Source organism: Phacochoerus africanus, chromosome 7 (assembly GCF_016906955.1).
Source record: "Phacochoerus africanus isolate WHEZ1 chromosome 7, ROS_Pafr_v1, whole genome shotgun sequence".
NCBI lineage: Eukaryota > Metazoa > Chordata > Mammalia > Artiodactyla > Suidae > Phacochoerus > Phacochoerus africanus.
The window spans coordinates 48,954,788-48,973,846 of NC_062550.1; the positions used below are offsets into that span (position 1 = coordinate 48,954,788).

The window sequence follows — 19,059 nt, forward strand, 5'->3', positions numbered from 1 at the left end:
CATCTGAGTTCTGGGGACATAGACACATAAAGATGTAACAGTTCTTTACTGCATGAGCATCATGTGGAGGGCTTGTCACAACAGATTGCTAGGGCTGCCCGCAGAGTTTTTGAGTCAGTACCACCGAGGAAATGTGCTTCTAACAAACTCTGCATGATACTGATGCTGCTTTCCAGGGAACCACACTCTGAGAACCACTGCGATAAAGGAATCTGGGTAGCAGGGCCCAAAAGTGATTTTAGGAAACAAATCTTTACATGTGGGTCAGGCTGGTCTTACACAAAATGAAAAGAAATCTAAGCTTTCCCCCAAAGGCCCAGCCACTCTGAGGCTCCCACCTCCACACAGAGCCCTCTGCCTCCAGTTTTTCTAATTCTCTTTCCTACCTCCAGTTCTCAAAAGTACATACAGATCCTATGATCTTAATTTACCCTAAAATGTAAATTAATCACAGCAGCAGTTATTCCTCTCACTGACTTGTGCATTTTAACTTGGATCAAAACTGTAAACTGGGTGTTGGGTATGGAAATATTTTAAAATTGGGTTGTGGTGATAGTTGTACAGCTACGAATATAATAAAATTCATTGGGTTTATTAACAACAACAAACCCTGTAAACCTAGGAGTTCCCTAGTGGCCTAGCAGGTTAGGGATCTGGGTTGGCACCACTGTGGCTCCCATCACTGCTGTGGTCAGTGGGTTCCATCCTTGGCCTGGGAAATTCCGAGTGCTTCAGGTGAGGCAAAAAACAAAGAAACAAATAAGAACAAACAAAAACAACCCCCCAAACTCCCTGTAAACCCAATAATTGAAATTTGAACAATGAAAAGGCATTTTTTTCATTTTTAAGAATTTTATTGAAGTACAGTTGATTTACAACATTGTGTTAGTTTCTGCTGTACAGAAAAGTGATTCAGTTATACATATACATACATCTATTCTTTCTCAGATCCTTTTCCCATATAGGTTATCACAGAATATCGGGTAGAGTTTCCTGTACTATCCGGAAGGCTAAATCAGAAAAACTATGTTACATATTTACTCTTTTGCTTTCATTACACCAGAGTAACCTTAAAGTCAAATCTCTTCATGGTACTTTCTTACTCAAAGTCTTCAATGTCCATCCTTCTCCTACTGGCAAATTTTAAATGCTTAGCAAGTCTTCCAGGTCTTTCAATACCTGCCTCTGCCTACCTGTTCAACCTCACCAGCCATCTTTCCCACCTTCCACTTTATATACAATACTGAACTATTTAAAATTCTCTCAAAATGTCCTCTTCTTGGGATTGGCTGCACAGCTTCTGGACCCAGTGAAATGTGAAAATGCAGGGCATTTAAAGATCAGAACAGATTAAAGACTTTCAAAACAGCAATAGCAAGTGCAAGGGCCCTGCAGACTGCAGGTCACAGGGACCTGGAGCAGCAACAATAATCCCTAAGTCACTTGGTGCTTATCTTGAGGTACAGCAACAAAACAGTGAAAATGTTTCATTTCATTTTTCCCTAAATTAGTAACTTCAGATTTGTTGAACTTCAAATGCAGGACAGCTCCTGCTCCACCAGGCATTTGTTCGCTTTCCAGGAAAACTCTAGTGAATGCAACCAATACCTCAACCCTGGCACCACTGACTCTCCTTATGCTACTGTGAGGGTCTCCCCCTCTCTGGGACCTTTGGTCCAAGCCCCTCCTCCTACAATGCTGTTCACCTGCTTCTCACCTGATAAACTCCCATTCAAGCATCAGTTGCTCAACCTAGGCTTTGCTTTGGCCGTGAGGCCTCTCCCAAGGGCCTGCCGGGAACTCGGCACCGTGCTGACTTGAGTGGTGAGTTCCCTGGGTTTTGGTCATGTTGGCATGAACATCTTATTCAGTAGACTTCAGGCAACTCCAAGGTCCCCACAGCTCCTTCCTCTCTCTATCTTCAGAATCTCATACAAGGCCTGGGTTGAGGGAGGGTCTCAAATATGCTCCTTAAATGAAAGAAGGGGCAGGGAGTTCCTGTTGTGGCTCAGGGGGTTAAGAACTCGACTCATATCCGTGAATATTTGAATTCCATCCCTGGCCTCACGCAGTGGGTTAAAGATCTGGCGTTGCTGTGAGCTGTGGTGTAGTTCTCAGATGCGGCTTGGATCTGGCACTGCTGTAGCTATGGTGCAGGCCTGCAGCTATAGCTCAGATTCGACCCCTATTCTGGGAACTTCCATATGCCATACATGTGGCCCTAAAAAAGCAAAAGAAAGAGAGTAAGAAAGAAAGGAAGGAAAGGAGGGAGGGAGGGAAGAAGGGAGGAAGAAAGAAAGAAAGGAGGGTCAATCACACATTCTAATGTTTTTCACTAACTCAAAAATAGTTTTTCAGAATAAAAATGTTTCTAAAGGAGTTCCCGTCGTGGCGCAGTGGTTAACGAATCCAACTAGGAACCATGAGGTTGCGGGTTCGGTCCCTGCCCTTGCTCAGTGGGTTAACGATCCGGCGTTGCCGTGAGCTGTGGTGTAGGTTGCAGACGCAGCTCGGATCCCGCGTTGCTGTGGCTCTGGCGTAGGCCGGTGGCTACAGCTCCGATTCAACCCCTAGCCTGGGAACCTCCATATGCCTCGGGAGCGGCCCAAGAAATAGCAGCAGCAACAACAACAACAACAACAACAAAAAGACAAAAAAAAAATGTTTCTAAAGCTGAGTGGTAATTTCCATAGGGCTCAGTCTTCTGGAATTACTAATGTGAGGTTGTTGATTTACTTCCAGTTACCACAAAGGGAGGACACTGGGGCCTCAGGGGAACTGAACCCCTTGGTCCCTTAAACCTAATATAGGGGGGCCCCAGAGATATGTTCCCTCAGGCTCAGCGAAGGAATCGGAAACAGGCAAGAGTCTGTGAGAATCATCAAGAATGACTTTCCTAGACTGGTTTCGTGTGGGAACTTTTATTCTTTATTTTTAAATTTTATTTTATTTTATTAGAGTTTAGTTGATTGACAGTGCTATGTCCATTTCTTCTGTGGATGGACAATGAGATTCTACTGTACAGCAAAGGGAACTCTATCCAATCTCTTGGGATAGAACATGATGGAAGATAGTATGAGAAAAAGAATGTATGTATATGCGTGCCTGGAACTTTTATGCTTCACTCAAATATCAGCACCTGATTGGTGCCTCAGTCAGTTTCTGGGGCTGATGATCTGGTCTGTGGTTGATTTAGGTCCTTTGCCCTTCTTCCTCCTCTGGACCTTCTGACTCTTCATTGCTGCTCTCCTGTGAGTGGGTGCAGAAAAAGCTAATGAGCTGAAATTCAAACCAATAAAGTCTGCTTTTTGTAAATGCATGGCCTATCTATGAATTTCATGTACCTCAGCTCTTCCTCCTTGGCTGACACATAAAATTTGAGCATTGGCAGGATATCATATTTACTTGGGTATTTTTTTCTCCAATTTACATATATATACTATTCTGGGCACATTTTGAGAGAAAATCCAAGAAGCTTTTATTTTTTTCAATATAATCTTTTTAGACATTTTGTAGTGATTTTTATGTGCCTTGTCCTTGCAAAACATCTAGAATTGAAGCAGCATCTGGTGGGTTTTTTCTGGCTGGGTGGTAGAGAAAGAGAGCTGGTTGTTCATGACTTTCTCCCTACACTGCTGCTTCTCGGTTTTTCTCTCTTTACCACTGTTTCCTCTCTTGAAGCTGGTGGGCTTCCATGCATCAAGGACTGTAGACACCAGGAATGATCTAGGACAAACACGTCCAGACATAAATCTCCAAAGGCAAGGACATCCTCAAGAGATGCGGTCCATCTGCAGACACCTGCAGTCCATCTGCAGTCCACCTGCCACCTGCTGGGAAAGCCAATCCTGACTGCCTTAACCAAGCCCCCCAGAAAGTCTGTATCCCACTAGAAACCAGTCTCAATAGAATGGCCACTTTATTCATCCATTGCTTGGCTGCAAATGGTTCTGTTTTGCTTTGAACCTTCTGGGGTAGATTTCTTATTCCTTTACTCTGAGCTTTATCGTGTGTTCCCTATCCAAGCCCTGTTTGCTTGGACACTATATTCCTTTAGGAACCTTGTAAGCTGCTTTTTCTAGACTTGGGATCTGGGCTCTCCAGGTCAGGAGGGAGTTTCACAAGTGCTATAGTCTGTCCCCCCAACCCTATGACTGCCATACCAGGGTGTATATCATCTTTGCCTAGGAAAATTAACTGCTTACCCAAGATCACCCACTTAAATCCTGAGTAGCTCTTTTGAAAATATCCTCTTTTCATAAACCAGATGTCAGCTAAAGTCAACTTGCCCTTTGAGATTTAAATGAAATTGTTTTGAATTCCCCTGCCTTGTGAGGTAAGCCATTCAGCAACCCTTCCAAGCTCTGTCCCTCTTTGACGTGGGAGCTGGAGGTTGTTTACAGTCATCCCAGCCACCTCTGGCAAGGCCTGCTCACTCCATGTAGGGCTCCTCTCTTCTTTATGCCTATTCTCCTTTTTTTTTTTTTTTTAATGCTGGTCCCTCCACACCAAGCAGTCACATTATTCCTGTTTCCACATTCCCTTGAGTCTGCCTCAAACACAAGGCTGTGTGTGTGCACTGTTATAGGAGAATGGGGGCAAGAGCTGGGCTTTACAGAGCAGCCACCAAATTTTTATTTTTAGGCCACAGCTGTGGCATATGACAGTTCCCAGGGTAGGGGTCAAATTGGAGCTGCAGCTGCCAGCCTGCACCACAGCCATAGCAACACCACATCCTTAACACACTGAGCAAGGCCAGGGATCGAACCTGCATCCTCAAGGATACCAGTCAGATTCATTACCACTGAGCCACAATAGGAACTCCTACTGCCACCAACTCATAAGTCAATATTAGTCATGTCTAGTGTTCAAAACCTCTCAGCCACCTCTTCACCGGGGACCTCGTTCTCTGGCCGCTTTTCTCTGCAGCTTCCACCTCCCACCATGCTTGTCTCCCTCTCTTCTTTTTAACTCCTCCCCTTTTCTGTCTCATTTCTTGTTGATATCTCAAATTCCAGTTCACTTCCTCCATAGAGAAATTTGGTGTTGTCTTTGCTTTCCCCTAGACCTTGACCTTGGGACCTCCTGGCCCACATCCAGGGTAGTTTATCAATGTGTTTTCTCAAAAATAGCCTATTCCTGGCATTCCCATCGTGGCTCAGCAGAAATGAATCTGACTTGCATCCATGAGGATGCAGGTTTGATCCCTGGCCTTGCTCAGTGGTTTAAGGATCTGGCAATGTTGTGAGCTGTGGTGTAGCTTGCAGACGTGGCTCGGATCTGGTGTTGCTATGACAGCTACAGCTCCAATTTGACCCCTAGCCTGGGAACCTCCATATGCTGTGAGTGCGGCCCTAGGAAGACAAAAGACAAAAAAAAAAAAAAAAATTAGCCTACTCCCTAAAAATCTTCAGCCAGATGTTACTCTGTCCCCATGTGGTTACATAAAACCCATTTACATGGTTACATAAAGTGACTCCCTGTCACTTTTATCCAATTCATTACAACCTGCCCTCTCTTGGCTGGCGCCTTGCTCTGGCATCATCTCTGTGGACAGAAAGGACACACACTTGGAGATTAAATCAGTTTGAAACCCAGGTGTACTACTCATCAATTCTGTGACACCTATCAGGCTACCTTTTTGGTTCCTCAGCTTGGAAATGTCAGTAATTATACCATTTGAACGATTTGGGTGAGGAGTTCCCATTGTGGCGCAGTGGGTTAAGAACCCAATATACTGTCCATGAGGATGCCGGTTTGATCGCTGGCCTTGCTAAGTGGATTAAGGAGCCGGCATTGCCAAAAGTTTCAGTGTGGTTCGCAGATTTGGCTTGGATCTGGCGTTGCTGTGGCTGTGGCGTAGGCCAGCAGCTGCAGCTCCGATTCGACTCTAGGAAATTCCATACGCTCCAGGTGCAGAAGTTAAAAAAAAAAAAAAAGAGTGAGAGAAATGATACAAAGATTTGGGTGAGAATTTGCCTACGTAATATACCTTGTCTGACACGTAGTAGACAGTCGAAAATTTTTATTTCCTTTTGTTAAAATAAAATGAAGACCAGGCTTGAAAATCTCCCAAGTCGACAAAACTATTTAAGTCATGTAAACAAAATTAAATCTAGCTTATTTCATGAAACTGAGGACAACTTAACTTGGGTTAGTTCTTGTAAATGCCTCTGATAATCATAAAAGAAACAATCCATCTTCCTTAAATGGCATAAGATACTCACTTCTAACCAAGCCGCTACCACCTGGAAAAGACCAGTGAAATAACCAATCATTGTGAAGGGAAGCACCTTCCTCATTTTCACTTTATAAGCATCTTTTAATGTTATACCTCTAAGCTTCATACCCGTTTGGGAGTTTTAAGTACCCCTGATTGTGAACAGTTTGTTTTTCACTCGATAAAATATTCATATCAAGTAAAGCTCTCTAAATTTTCTTTTAGCACGTTCCGTCTCCTTCAGCCTCAAACTTCGGCACTGGTATGGATGGAACTTCCCCAGCCTGGTTGGATGCCTGTTGGCTTTGACCCCTGGCCTCTACCTACTTGACAGCTTGGCTTTCTGGACACTGAAGCGGGTCCCTGGTTTGGCTTTCATTACTCAGCCACTCCACTCCATGCTCCAGAGGTCTGGAACTACTCAGTCCCAAACATACTCTCTCTCATCTCTGGAGTCTTGTGATATTGCCTTTTCACGTGGGCAGCTTCTACTCAAGTCTCACTGAACCACCACCACCCTTTCTTCCAGAAAGCCACCCACCCCTGTCTCTCCAAGAATGAGTTGAATCTCTCTACTATCTGCTCCTCAGCCCCCTGTAATCATCCCCATGAGCTCCCTCAGCACAGGGTTTTAAAATCACGAGTTACTTGGCTACACCGGAGACTGTGAACTTCCTGAGGCAGAGGTCAATGCTTATCAAAGTTTTATCCCTTAGGCAGAGACGCATAACACATCTTCACAAATGTTTGCATTTCCTTTGCCTTGGGAGACAGATTCAAAAAAATATGTCTATAGTTTTTGTCAAAGACTTTTCTTCCTGTGTCTCTTCTGAGAGTTTTATGGTTTCAGGTCTTAGATTTAAGTCTTTAATCCATTTTGAGTTTATTTTTGTCTATGATGTGAGGACTGTTCTAATTTCATTCTTTTCCATGCCACTCTCCAATTTTCTCAACACCACCTAATAAAGACACTGTCTCTTCTCCATTTTACATTCTTGTATCCTTTGTCATAGATTAATTGGCCATAGGTGTGTGGGTTTATCTGGGGGCTCTCTATTTTGTTCTATTGAGTTATGTGTTTGTTTTCATGATAGTACTATGTTGTTTTGATGACTGTGGCTTTATAGTATTGTCTGAAGTCAGGGCACCTGATACCTCACAGAAGAGGTAAGAAGAAAGTTTTGTTCTTTTTTTCTCAAGATTGCTTTGGCAATTCGTGGTCTTTGTGGTCCCATACAAATTTTTTACTGTTATTTGTTCTAGTCCTCTGAAAAATGTCATGGGTATTTTGACAGGGATTGCATTAAATCTGTAGACTGCTTTCTGTAGTATGGAAAGTATTACACTTAATGAAATAAGTCAGACAAAGGAAGACAAATAGTCTACGGTATCACTTATATGTGTAATCTAAAAAATAAAACAAATTAATGTATATAACAAAACAGAATCAGACTCACAGACAGAGAATAAACTATTGGTTACTAGCAGGAAGGGAGGAAAGGGAGGAAGGGTGAGATGGGATATGGGATTAAGAGATACAAACTACTGCATATAAAATAAATAAGCTACAAGGATATATTGCACAGCACAGGGAAATATAGTCATTTTTTATAATAACTTTTTTTTTATCTTTTTGCCATTTCTTGGGCCACTCCCATGGCATATGGAGGTTCCCAGGCTAGGGGGTGAATTGGAGCTGTAGACGCCAGCCTACTCCAGAGCCACAGCAACGCGGGATCCGAGCCATGTCTGCAACCTACACCACAGCTCGTGGCAACGCCAGATCCTTAACCCACCGAGCAAGGCCAGGGATCGAAACCGCAACCTCATGGTTCCTAGTCGGATTCGTTAACCACTACGCCGTGACGGGAACTCCTATAATAACTTTTTTTTGGTCTTCTTGTCTTTTTAGGGCCGCATCTGCGACATATGGAGGCCCCCAGGCTAGGGGTCTAATAGTAGATGTAGCCACTGGCCTACGCCACAGCCACAGCAACGCCAGAACCAAGCTGCATCTGTGACTTACACCACAGCTCATGGCAACCCTGGAAACTTAACCCACTGAGTAGGGCCAGGGATGGAACCCTCATCTTCATGGATACTAGTCAGGTTCGTTAACCACTGAGCCACAACAGGAAGTCCTATAATAACTTTAAATGGAGTATAATCTGTAAAAATATTGAATCACTATGTTGCACACCTGAAATGAATATAATGTAGTAAGTCAACTATACTTCAATTCAAAAAAGGATATTTGTAGTTGAATAAATAAGCATCCCACCTTGCTTCCATGCTGAATAACTGCTCATAGTCCTAATAAGACAGACACTAAGCCTTACCTTTTAATCACTTGAAAACTATCTTTCTTCCCCCTTTCTTTCACTGGCCCCCAGCCGTATATATATTACCATAAGAATGTATTTCTCCAAGCAATAAAGAACTGCTGAAGGGAGTTCCCTGATGGTCTAGTGGTTAGGACTGGATAACTTCACCATTGTGGCCAGGGTTCAATCCCTTGTCTAGCACCTGAGAACTGGCATCAGACCACTGTGCACAATGGCCAAAAAAGAAGAAGAAGAAGAAGTAGAAGAAGAAGAAGAATGGCAGAAGACAGAGAAATGGAATCTATGTTTCACTTATCTTTGATAAAAGAAGTTGTATAAAATGGGTGGGATCTCTATAATGAATTGAAAAAATAATCTGGTAAATGAGAATTCAGATGCTCTAGTTAAATGGCATTTGATAGGTAAATGTAGAAAGAAGGAGAAATAATGAGACATGGTCCACAAGGCAAAAGTAAAAACACAAGTTTTGAACATAGCAGTTTTCCAGTAAGAGAGACAACACAAGAGCTTGTCTTCATTGTGCTTTATGGTTAACCAGTGCTTGCGTATGAAGAAGCGAAGAAATTTCTCTTTCTGCCTCTCCTTTTCTTTGCCTCCTTAGGATCCTGCCTACCTTGGAAATAGCTCCAGAGGTGACAATTATGGCTCACAGTTATCACTGAGCTGCCCTGCCTGAGTAGTTCTTAGACCAAGTCCAGAAACTTCCTAATGGCATTAGAAGCACTAAGATCACCAAGAGAATGCAAGAGAGCTGGGCAGAGATGACCAAGGGAGTGCTGCTCTCTTATCTTTCTCTCAACATCTTCCTAAAATCCCCTCAGGACCCCTAAAAGGAAATAAATTAGAGATGCCACGATAGCTCTCACAACTCACATCTCACTAACACCTAGGTATTTTTTTTCTTTTTAGAGCTGATCTGCGGCATAGGGGCTGAACTGAACTAGGAGTTGAACTGGAGCTGCAGCTACCGGCCTACACCACAGCCACAGCAACACTGGATCTGAGCAGCATCCTGGGCCTACACTACAGCTTGCAGCAACACCGGATCCTTAACCCACTGATCGAGGCCATCATCTTCACAGACACTATGTCGGATTCTTAACCCACTGAGCACTGAGCCGCAACGGGAACTCCCAGTGTTTAAAATTTTTAAGTGAACAAATAAAATACCTTGGAACATATTCTCTGTTTTGGTGCTAAGTGATTTTGGTTTAAATATATAAAATTCCAGACCAAAGCCCTTCAGTGTTAAGTGCTAGTAATGAAATTGGTACTAAGTAAAGATGATCATGATTTTATGATTTATTGACCTACCCTACAGATTATCTTAATTGCAAAACTAGCTCAGCGTCTGATGTGGCTGGATTCCCAGGACAAAGGTTAACAGAAAGCATTGCTCAGCAAGGCAAATGTTCCAAAACGGACTCTCGGTTCAGACTTAGGTATTCCTTTGGTGTGGGGAAAGAGCTGATATGATTTCAATGGCATTTCTATATCAGAAAAGAAGGCTAAGGGAAAGCATCACATTTGAGTTGCTTGGATGATGGTGGAGGTAGGAGAGTAGCCACAGTCATGCCCTAGAAGGAGGTGAGGGGTGGATGCCCGTCCTGATCCCTGATCAATTTCCGCCCACTGCGCTAGCCCACCTCTATAAGTGATGTTAGGCATATATGTATGGGAAGGCAAGGAAAGGGAAGACAAAGGGAAGGGAAAGGGAATGGATGAGACAATCAGAAGCAGAAAGAGTAGGAAAAGATACCAGGGAGAGATGTATCCAGAATAGAAGCCAAGACGATAAGAACACATGTATGGCGGTGGTGAATGGTCACATGGCAGCGCTCAGTAAACTTCAGGTGACAGTATACGAAAACGAAAATGTATGACAAATCCTGGGTGGGAAGATCGAAGGAGGCGAGAAGGGAGGGGAGGGTTATTCGTGATTCCTTATACTCTCAAATGATTCTCACATCCAGCAGGACATCCAGGAAGAACAGACGCACAACGCCGACTGAGGAACTATTTGACCACAAGGCTTAGCTCTTTCTAAGATCTTCAGCTGTTAACTAGGAAAATTTCTGAGAAATCTTCCGGGTGGCCCCCTATCGGTGAGTAAAGGAATAACACTTGACAATATGTGGCTTTGGGGCTTTCTCTATCAAAATGCAATAGTCAGGGCAATTAGAACACGATTCCCTAAGGGAAGGCCTTTCACGTGGGCTCTTTGACTAATAGATGAAACAAGAATTTAACTCTGTGTGAGAACTTTGAGGGATCTCACGGCCACTCACACACAGCATTTTACAGTTGAAAAAAACTATGGCCCTGCCCAGCATGGACTGATAATGGCAGGGCCAAAAGTAAAACATATTGGAGGCTCCAAGCCCAATGAGCCTTGTCATGTGCTTTCTGACATCAGAGGAATCTCTTATTCTGAAAAGCAAATCTTTCTTGTGGGAAATCATTAATACATTCTTAAAACCACTATCAACAAGGATAAGACCTGTGACGGTGAAACAAGTTCTCAGTGTATAATGAATGTCATTTCATTGTTGGAGAATGACCAGTACTGTAGGAGTTTGTAGAGTGACAAATGACTTCCAGCAAACATTTGGTTTTGGCTGCACATTTTGTAAGTAGCTTTTATAGGAGATATTGTTTCAAGAACTCAGAAGAGACTGGTGATCTCAATCGGCTGGGAATGAGGACAATCCTTGTTGAATGACTGAGCAGATAACAAGATCCGTGTTTATCAAACAGTCCTTCCCATTGACTGAGACAGTGACGGAAGGATGCTCCCACCAAGTGAAGAGCTGCTCCATCTCTCTCACCAGGACACTCAGGGTACATAGGCAGGGATCAGTTTGCTGGGGTGGGTTGGGGAGAGGGGAGTAGTCAGACTTCCCAGGTCGGTAACTAAAGCCATAGGAGCTGGCAGGCAAGTGGGGGCTTGGGAGGCAGCAAGTGGAGGTGACAAGGGCACTGCACAGGGATGCAGAGGACCTGGGTTCCAGTCCTAGCTCTATCCCTAGCTTTCCTACTCATGCCACTTGGAGCAAGTTATGTCACCTCTTGGATGACCTTCCATGTCCTCCTCCATAAAAGGAAAGGGTAGCATTACATGTTTTCCAGTTCTAAAATTCTGTTCTTGGAGTTCCTGTTGTGGTTCGGTAGTAATGAACTCAACTAGTATCCATGAGGATGAGGGTTCAATCCCTGGCCTCACTTGGTGGGTTAAGGATATGGCATTGCCATGAGCTGTGGTACAGGTCGCAGATGTGGTTCAGATCCCAAGCTGCTGTGGCTGTGGTGTAAGCCAGAAGCTGTAGCTCCAATTCAACCCCTAGCCTGGGAACTTCCATATGCCCTGAGTGCAAACCTGTAAAGACTTATTAAATTAAATTAAATTAAAAAATAAAATAAAAATTCTGTTCTCTAAGGATTGCTACTCAAATGCTGACAGTTGATGGCCATGTCACCCCTGGTTGTCACACAGAAGGGAAAGTGCTACCACTCCTGGGATCTGGTGGGCACAGGGCTGGACAGCTAAACTACATGGGATGGCCCCCCACAAACAAGAATTATCCAGCCCAAGCTCAACAGTGCCAAGGTTGGAAAGCAGGAACTGAAAAGACAATATTATGATGAACTCATCTCAGCCAATTGTTGTCATGTTGCCAGATCTTTGGGCTTTTCAGGAGAATCTGAACATTTCAAATTTTATGCAGAATAGCCCAAATTTAAAATATAGCAATATGTTCATTTTCTTTTTCCACAAAAAACTCAGGGGTCCAAATAAAACAGGGCTTCAGGACAAACCCTGTCTGCAGAATGTCCATTTGCGAAATCTTATTTAGCCACCTACTATCCAAATAATCAGCCCAGTTCAGCTGAAAGCATGGATCCTTTCATCTGTATCTGGTTATCTGAGCCAGAGCTAGGCAGTTCAAGGTTAACCTATATCTGTGCTTACACATAAGTGTGTGTGATATGGTGGCAGAAAGCACGAAGTGAAGTATCCAGAGACACTTACCTTCCGTGTTAGCTGTGAGGTAAGAAATATTAAATTCTTTGAATAACAGGGTTTCCATTTTCAAGGAGGGCATCCATAGCCTCATTGTCTACCTTTCCAGGTTGTCCCAGAATAAGAGCATCTTGGTGCTGGAAGGAACTCTAGAAATCACCTGATATACAGTTATACTGGAGAAGTGGTATGACTTTGCCCTTGAGCTCATGGAGGCCAGGACCCAGAAGCCAGCTGTCCTGACTCCCTGTTCTCTGAAAAGAGTGAGGACATCCATTAGTCCTGCATACTTTTGTTTTTACTATTTATTTATCTATTTTTGCTTTTTAGGGCTGTACCTGCGTCAAATGGAAATTCCCAGGCTAGGGTTCAAGTCGGAGCTACAGCTGCTGGCCTACACCACAGCCACAGCAATGCAGGATCTGAGCTGAGTCTACGACCTATACCACAGCTCATGGCAATGCCCGAACCTTTACCCACTAAGCGAGGCAAGGGATCGAACCCGCATCCTCATGAATACTAGTCAAGTTCGTTTCCACTGTGCCACCATGGGAAATCCCACTCCTGCTTACTTTTAAATAACAAACCTATATCTTAATTCTCAGCCATGTAAGGGATGCTGGGTGATTCTTTAATCACAGTTATATGGTGGATGTGCTTCCCTTTTCTCATTTCTTGTTCTATGAATAATTTTCAGTTGTGCAACATGCAGATGACACATGGAAATCAGAATTATGACTTTTGATGTAGACCATGCTGTTCTTTGCCTGTAAATTGCCTCCAAATGGCTTGGAAAAGAATCTTGCTTTATATTGTTTTCAACCAAGAGAGCTACCTGAAAGCATTTATATGTAATATTCAGTGGAGAATTATCTGTGTGTTCCTTCGCCAAGCCACTCGGATAAACTATATCAGTTAGTGTTTCTTCCTAAGAAAAAATTCCACTGGGATACAGAGGAGTTTAGAACTCTTAACGATGAAATGCAGTGGAAGAAAATACAAGAGCCAACTGTTTGGAAAAAATCTCGAGCGTCCTAAAAGTCATTGTAATTAAAACACAAGGGTTTGCAATTATTCCCAAAGGGGGGAAACACTACAAGAAAGGCTCAGAAATACTAATGTGCTTTCTCAAGGCTCTACCATATTAGTTCCAATTGACTCAGACAGATACAGTATCCTCAGATAGACTGAAAACTAGTGGGAAGGCTTAAGACAAAAGAAAATGTAATATAATTAGGTGGAAAAGCAGTGGTTTTGGAGTCAGTGGAGTACGGTTGGTTCTGCCATCGACTAACCGATTGAACTTTGGCAATTCATGGAACTTCTCTGTGACTCAAATTTTGAAACTGCAAAACAGGATACTACCACTTAACCTGGGGTTAAAAGAATGTGTGTAAAGATTGTTTTTTGTTTTCAAATGCTGCTCTCCACACCCCTCCACTTGTCTCTGTTTCTCTTCTCTCCATCCAGCAATAGACAACCTCTTGCCCAACTTCTCCACCCCAGGCACCTGCTTCATTTTCATTTTTATGTGCAAATTCTTCCTTAGCATAAGCCTCCAAATTTACAAAGTTTGGCCTCTTTTATATTTCCTAAATCTGGCATTCAGTGTCGTATTTAACACTGACCCATTATATATTTATACTTCAGTGTTTCTTCAAATTACTCTTCAAATTAAGAAAAAGTATTCCTGTTGTGGCTCAGTGGGTTAAGAACCCAACATAGTTATCCATGACAATGAAGGTTCAATCCCTAGCCTTGCTCGGTGGGTTAAGGATCCAGCATTGCCGCAAGCTGTGGTGTAGGTCACAGATGTGGCCAGGATCCAGTATTGCTGTGGCTGTGGTGTAGGTCAGAAGCTGCAGCTCCAATTTGACCCCTAGCTCAGGAACTTCCATGTGCCGCAGGTGCAGCCCTAAAAAGAAAAAGAAAATATTCCTTTCATTACCCCTTGCTCTTTAGTTACCCCTGTATGTCCTTGGCTCCTACTATTAGCTAAACTTAGTTCATTGTTCAGACTCTTGACATAGGTGAATTGTCAAACATTAAAGGGCTTATTGAGGTGTTCTTCTGATAAAAGTAGTCACCCCTGCACGAGTTGAGAGAGCGCCTCCCAGTTGCTCAGGAGTGATGATTGTAAATATGTTTCAACAGAAGTTCTCAAACTTTACTGTGTAGTAGAATCATCTAGAAAATAAGTTAAAAATGAAACTTTCTGAAACCTTCTTTAGAAGATTCTGACTCCTAAAGTTTGAGTTGGGGACCAGGAATCTGCATTTTAGCAAACATCCCAGCTGATTCTTATGCAGATGATCCATGACCATGCCTCTAGAAATGCTGTAAGACATTACTGAGGTAATTCTAAGAGTGATCTGGAGTTCTGAATCCTTGTGGTTTAAAAGGAATATTTGCACAAAGGATATTTTTATATTAAAAAATGGGATGATATATGTCATCAGAGCCCAGATCTGAGTTTGGATAGAAGTTTGTTCACTTGATAGATGTTTGTCTTAGAGATAATTACGCTTACTTCCCTAATATGTGACATAAAAACACCATTAGCCACTGGAAGGAGGTATCATGGATGAAAACCTCTTGGGATAGAACATGATAGACGATAGTATAAGAAAAAGAATATATAATATTTATGTGTGTGTGTGTGTATATCTATCTATCTATATATATATAGATAGATAGATAGATAGATAGATATCTATCTCTGGGTCACTAAGCTGTACAACAGAGAGCAGAAATTGATGCACTCCCATAAATCAACTGTATTTTAATGAAAATGAAATAAAAAACAAGAGATAAAAAATCTGGGAGTTCCCATTGTGGCACAGTGGTTAACGAATCCAACTAGGAACCATGAGGTTGCGGGTTTGATCCCTGGCCTTGCTTAGTGCGTTAACGATCCGACGTTGCCATGAGCTGTGGTGTAGGCTGCAGACGCGGCTTGGATCCCACATTGCTGTGGCTGTGGCGTAGACTGGTGGCTACAGCTCCGATTCGACCCCTAGCCTGGGAACCTCCATATGCCACGGGAGGGGTCCAAGAAATGGCAAAAAGACAAGAAAAAAAAAAAAAAAAAGCTCCATCACAGGGAGTTCCCATCATGGCACAGTGTAAACAAATCTGACTAGTATCCACAAGTTTATGAGTTTGATCCCTGGCCTCACTCAGTGGGTTAGGAATCCGGCGTTGTCATGAGCTGTTGTGTAGGTCACAGATGCAGCTTGGATCCCGTGTTTCTCTGGCTGTGGCTTAGGCTGGAAGCTACAGCTCTGATTGGACCCCTAGCCTGGGAACTTCATATGCTGCAAGAGCTGCCCTAAAAAGCAACAACAACAACAACAACAACAAAATTTAAAAATAAAAGCATGAAAAGTAGGACAGAGATGTTAATAATTATCACAGGTTTTCCATAAATTTCTTTTCCATAAATTAGTGCTTTCACTCATGTGAAATATAAAAGGCTTATCAGCACCCAGTAGCATAGCTAGACCAGAGGTGACCTGAGGTGCAACCAGGAAATTGCTGTGTGATTGAATAGCAATTCTTTGGCATTAACAGTAATTCAATAAAATCTGCATTTGATTTAGTACAAAGAACTGCAACTAAGTATAAATACAATGTAATGGTAAAAAATACATACATACGTACATACATACATACATATTTTTTTCTTACTGCACTAATTCATTTCAGACAACTTTGACCCATTCTGCAAAAGAAAGAAAACAAAAAGAAAGTGACCAGTTACAGACTGGCTGGAAGTGAAATATGGGACTTTCACATTATCTGGAAGCTATTTTTTAATTTTGTGTAAGACAGTGTCAGGTAGACCCAAACTACTTATTACAAATTGATTCTGTCTGGATTTGGAAATTTAGTGAAAGACCAACTGAGGAATATGGTTCTTTGTATGTTTCTATCTCCCCCCATCCCTTCAAATGTATACATATACACATGTATTTATAACATTCATGCAGACTGAAAGCATAATGACGTGTAACATGTACACAAAATGTGTATGTGCATGTTGGTGCTTGGGTGCCATTTTCAAATTAACAAATTTTGGTAAGAAAAAATAGTTTTCAGTAACATTTTCCAACTTTGAATGGCTCAGCATCACCCCAGGAAGTACTTTTGTACAATCTGAAGGTAAGCACTTATATCCTCATCATCTTTGTATCCTAGGTAACTTGGGTAGAGCCTGTAAACCGTAGACACCAAACCACCATTCATTGCTGTGAAAGTTGATGGGATCTTTTGGGAACAAGATCTAAGTAAGTCTCAGTAAAATTCTCAAGGAAATTAGATTTTCTCCTGAGTTTTGTTATATCCTGTCTATTTATATTAAGAGAACAGGTTATTCTGCAATAACAGAAAACTAACAGATTTCAGTAACTTATACCAAAAAAGGTTTATTTCTCATTCGATTAAAGCCATTTGTGGAAAACAGTATGGAGGTACCTCAGAAAACTAAATATAGAACTACCATACGATCCAGCAATCCCACTCTTGGGCATATACCCAGACAAAATTTTCCCTGAAAAAGACACATGTATGTTTATTGCAGCGCTATTCACAATAGCCAAGATATGGAAACAACCTAAATGTCTATCAACAGAGGAATGGATTAAGAAGATGTGGTATGTATGTGCAACAGAATACTACTCAGCCAGAAAATGAACAAAGTAATGCCATTTGCAGCAACATGGATGGAACTAGAGACTCCTGTACTAAGTGAATTAAGTCAGAGAGAGAAAGACATGTACCATTGGATATCATTTATATCTGGAATCTAATATACGGCACAAATGAAACTTTCCACAGAAAAGAAACTCATGGACTTGGAGAACAGACTTGTGGTTGACGAGGAAGAGAGAGATGGAGTGGAATGGACTGGGAATCTGGGGCTATTAGATGCAAACTATTGCCTTCGGAATGGATAAGAAATGAGATCCTGCTGTATAGCACTGGAACTATGTCTTGTCACTTGTGATGGAGCATGGTAGAGGACAATGTGAGAAAAAGAATGTACATATATGTATGTGTGACTGGGTCACCTTGCTATACAGTAGGAAATTGATAGAACACTGTAAATCAGCTATAATGGAAAAAAATAAAAACCGTTAAAAAAATTTTTTTTAAATAAAACCATTTGTTTGGCTACAGGAGACCCTCCAAACCAACTGTCCTTCTTGTGGCAACTTGTTGACATAGGCTGTTTTGATCCTGGGTCTCCAAAATCTCAACCTGAGTTCACTTTTACCATCACTCAGCATGGGGAGAGAGCTTTGGGCTGGTGGGTCTGGCAGCAGTAATTGAATGTTTGGGCCTGAACATGATATAATACAGTTTTGCTCATAGCCCACTAGTATTGCAGGGCCGCTCCCCTAACTATCATGGTTTAGGGAAATATAATCCATCCTCTATCCCAGAAACAGAGGAGAACTGGAGAGAATAAGACCAGAAGTCTTTACATACAGTTTAAAACATTTCCAAGGAAATACATAACAGAGCTATTGCTTCTTTTAACAGGGGACAATTATACAAATTAAATCAATAAATTGATGAAGAAACCACTTAATCATACATGAAATGAATAGATCTCAGGTGCCAATGAATGAAGAACTCTGCAATTTGAGTACATTTAAAAAATCGAACTAAAGGTAGATTTAAAATCAATGTAAATTCACTGCTGTATGGTACAGGGAACTATATCCAATCACTTGTGAAGAAACATGATGGAGAATAATGTGAGAAAAAATATATGTATATGACTGGGTCACTTTGCTGTATAGCAGAAATTGACAGAACATTGTAAATCAGCAATAATAAAAAAATTTCAAAAAGAATATTGAAAAATCTTGAACTCCTATAAAAATGACCAAAATGTGATATAGAGACACAAAGTGAGCAAATGATGTTGGAAAAATGGGGTTGACAGACATGTTAGACCCAGGGTTGCCACAAACCTTCAATTTATAAAAAAAAATGCAATATTTGCAAAGCACAATAAGGTGAAATATAATTAGAAAAATAAAATAAAATCAATGTAAATTCATTTTAAAAGAAATTTAAAATGCCATAGAGCTAATATTTTAAAGCATTATATCTTTTCTTTGTTGATTCATAGCTGAAAATCAATATAAATAATAACAGAATCCGTGAGAATAGAAGGCTCAATGGGAAGCTGATTAAAATATATGGTTTTGAGGTAAATCTAGATTCTATCACTGAATATATGATATTTAACCATTGGAACTTTGATTAAAGCATTTTTTTCCTTCCTTTGACCATATATGTTTTTTCTTATAGAATTCTTAGAAAAATATTATAATGTAATATAATTATAATTTAAATTCATGTGAGGCCAAAGCTTTAAGTATTGTGCCAGTGTAGTTTCTGGCTATACCAAAAATCTCTATAAAAGGGTTGCCAGAGATGAACTGAGTCCTTGCGAG

At 41.6% G+C, this 19,059-nt stretch overlaps 1 protein-coding gene across 3 annotated transcripts in view; it reads right to left on the bottom strand.

Moving 5' to 3' along the window:
• Positions 1 to 3,050: 3,050 nt before the first annotated feature.
• Positions 3,051 to 19,059, bottom strand: part of CCDC91 (coiled-coil domain containing 91) — a 379,139-nt gene continuing 363,130 nt past the window's right edge. For 2 of the 3 annotated variants that reach the window (XM_047787313.1, XM_047787311.1), the window contains one exon: positions 16,250 to 16,310. In XM_047787313.1, the coding sequence (XP_047643269.1) occupies positions 16,281 to 16,310 (30 nt within the window). In that variant the 3' untranslated portion in view covers positions 16,250 to 16,280. Of the gene's footprint in view, positions 3,250 to 16,249; positions 16,311 to 19,059 lie in introns of those variants that run through there. The other variant, XM_047787312.1, reaches the window with a different exon arrangement.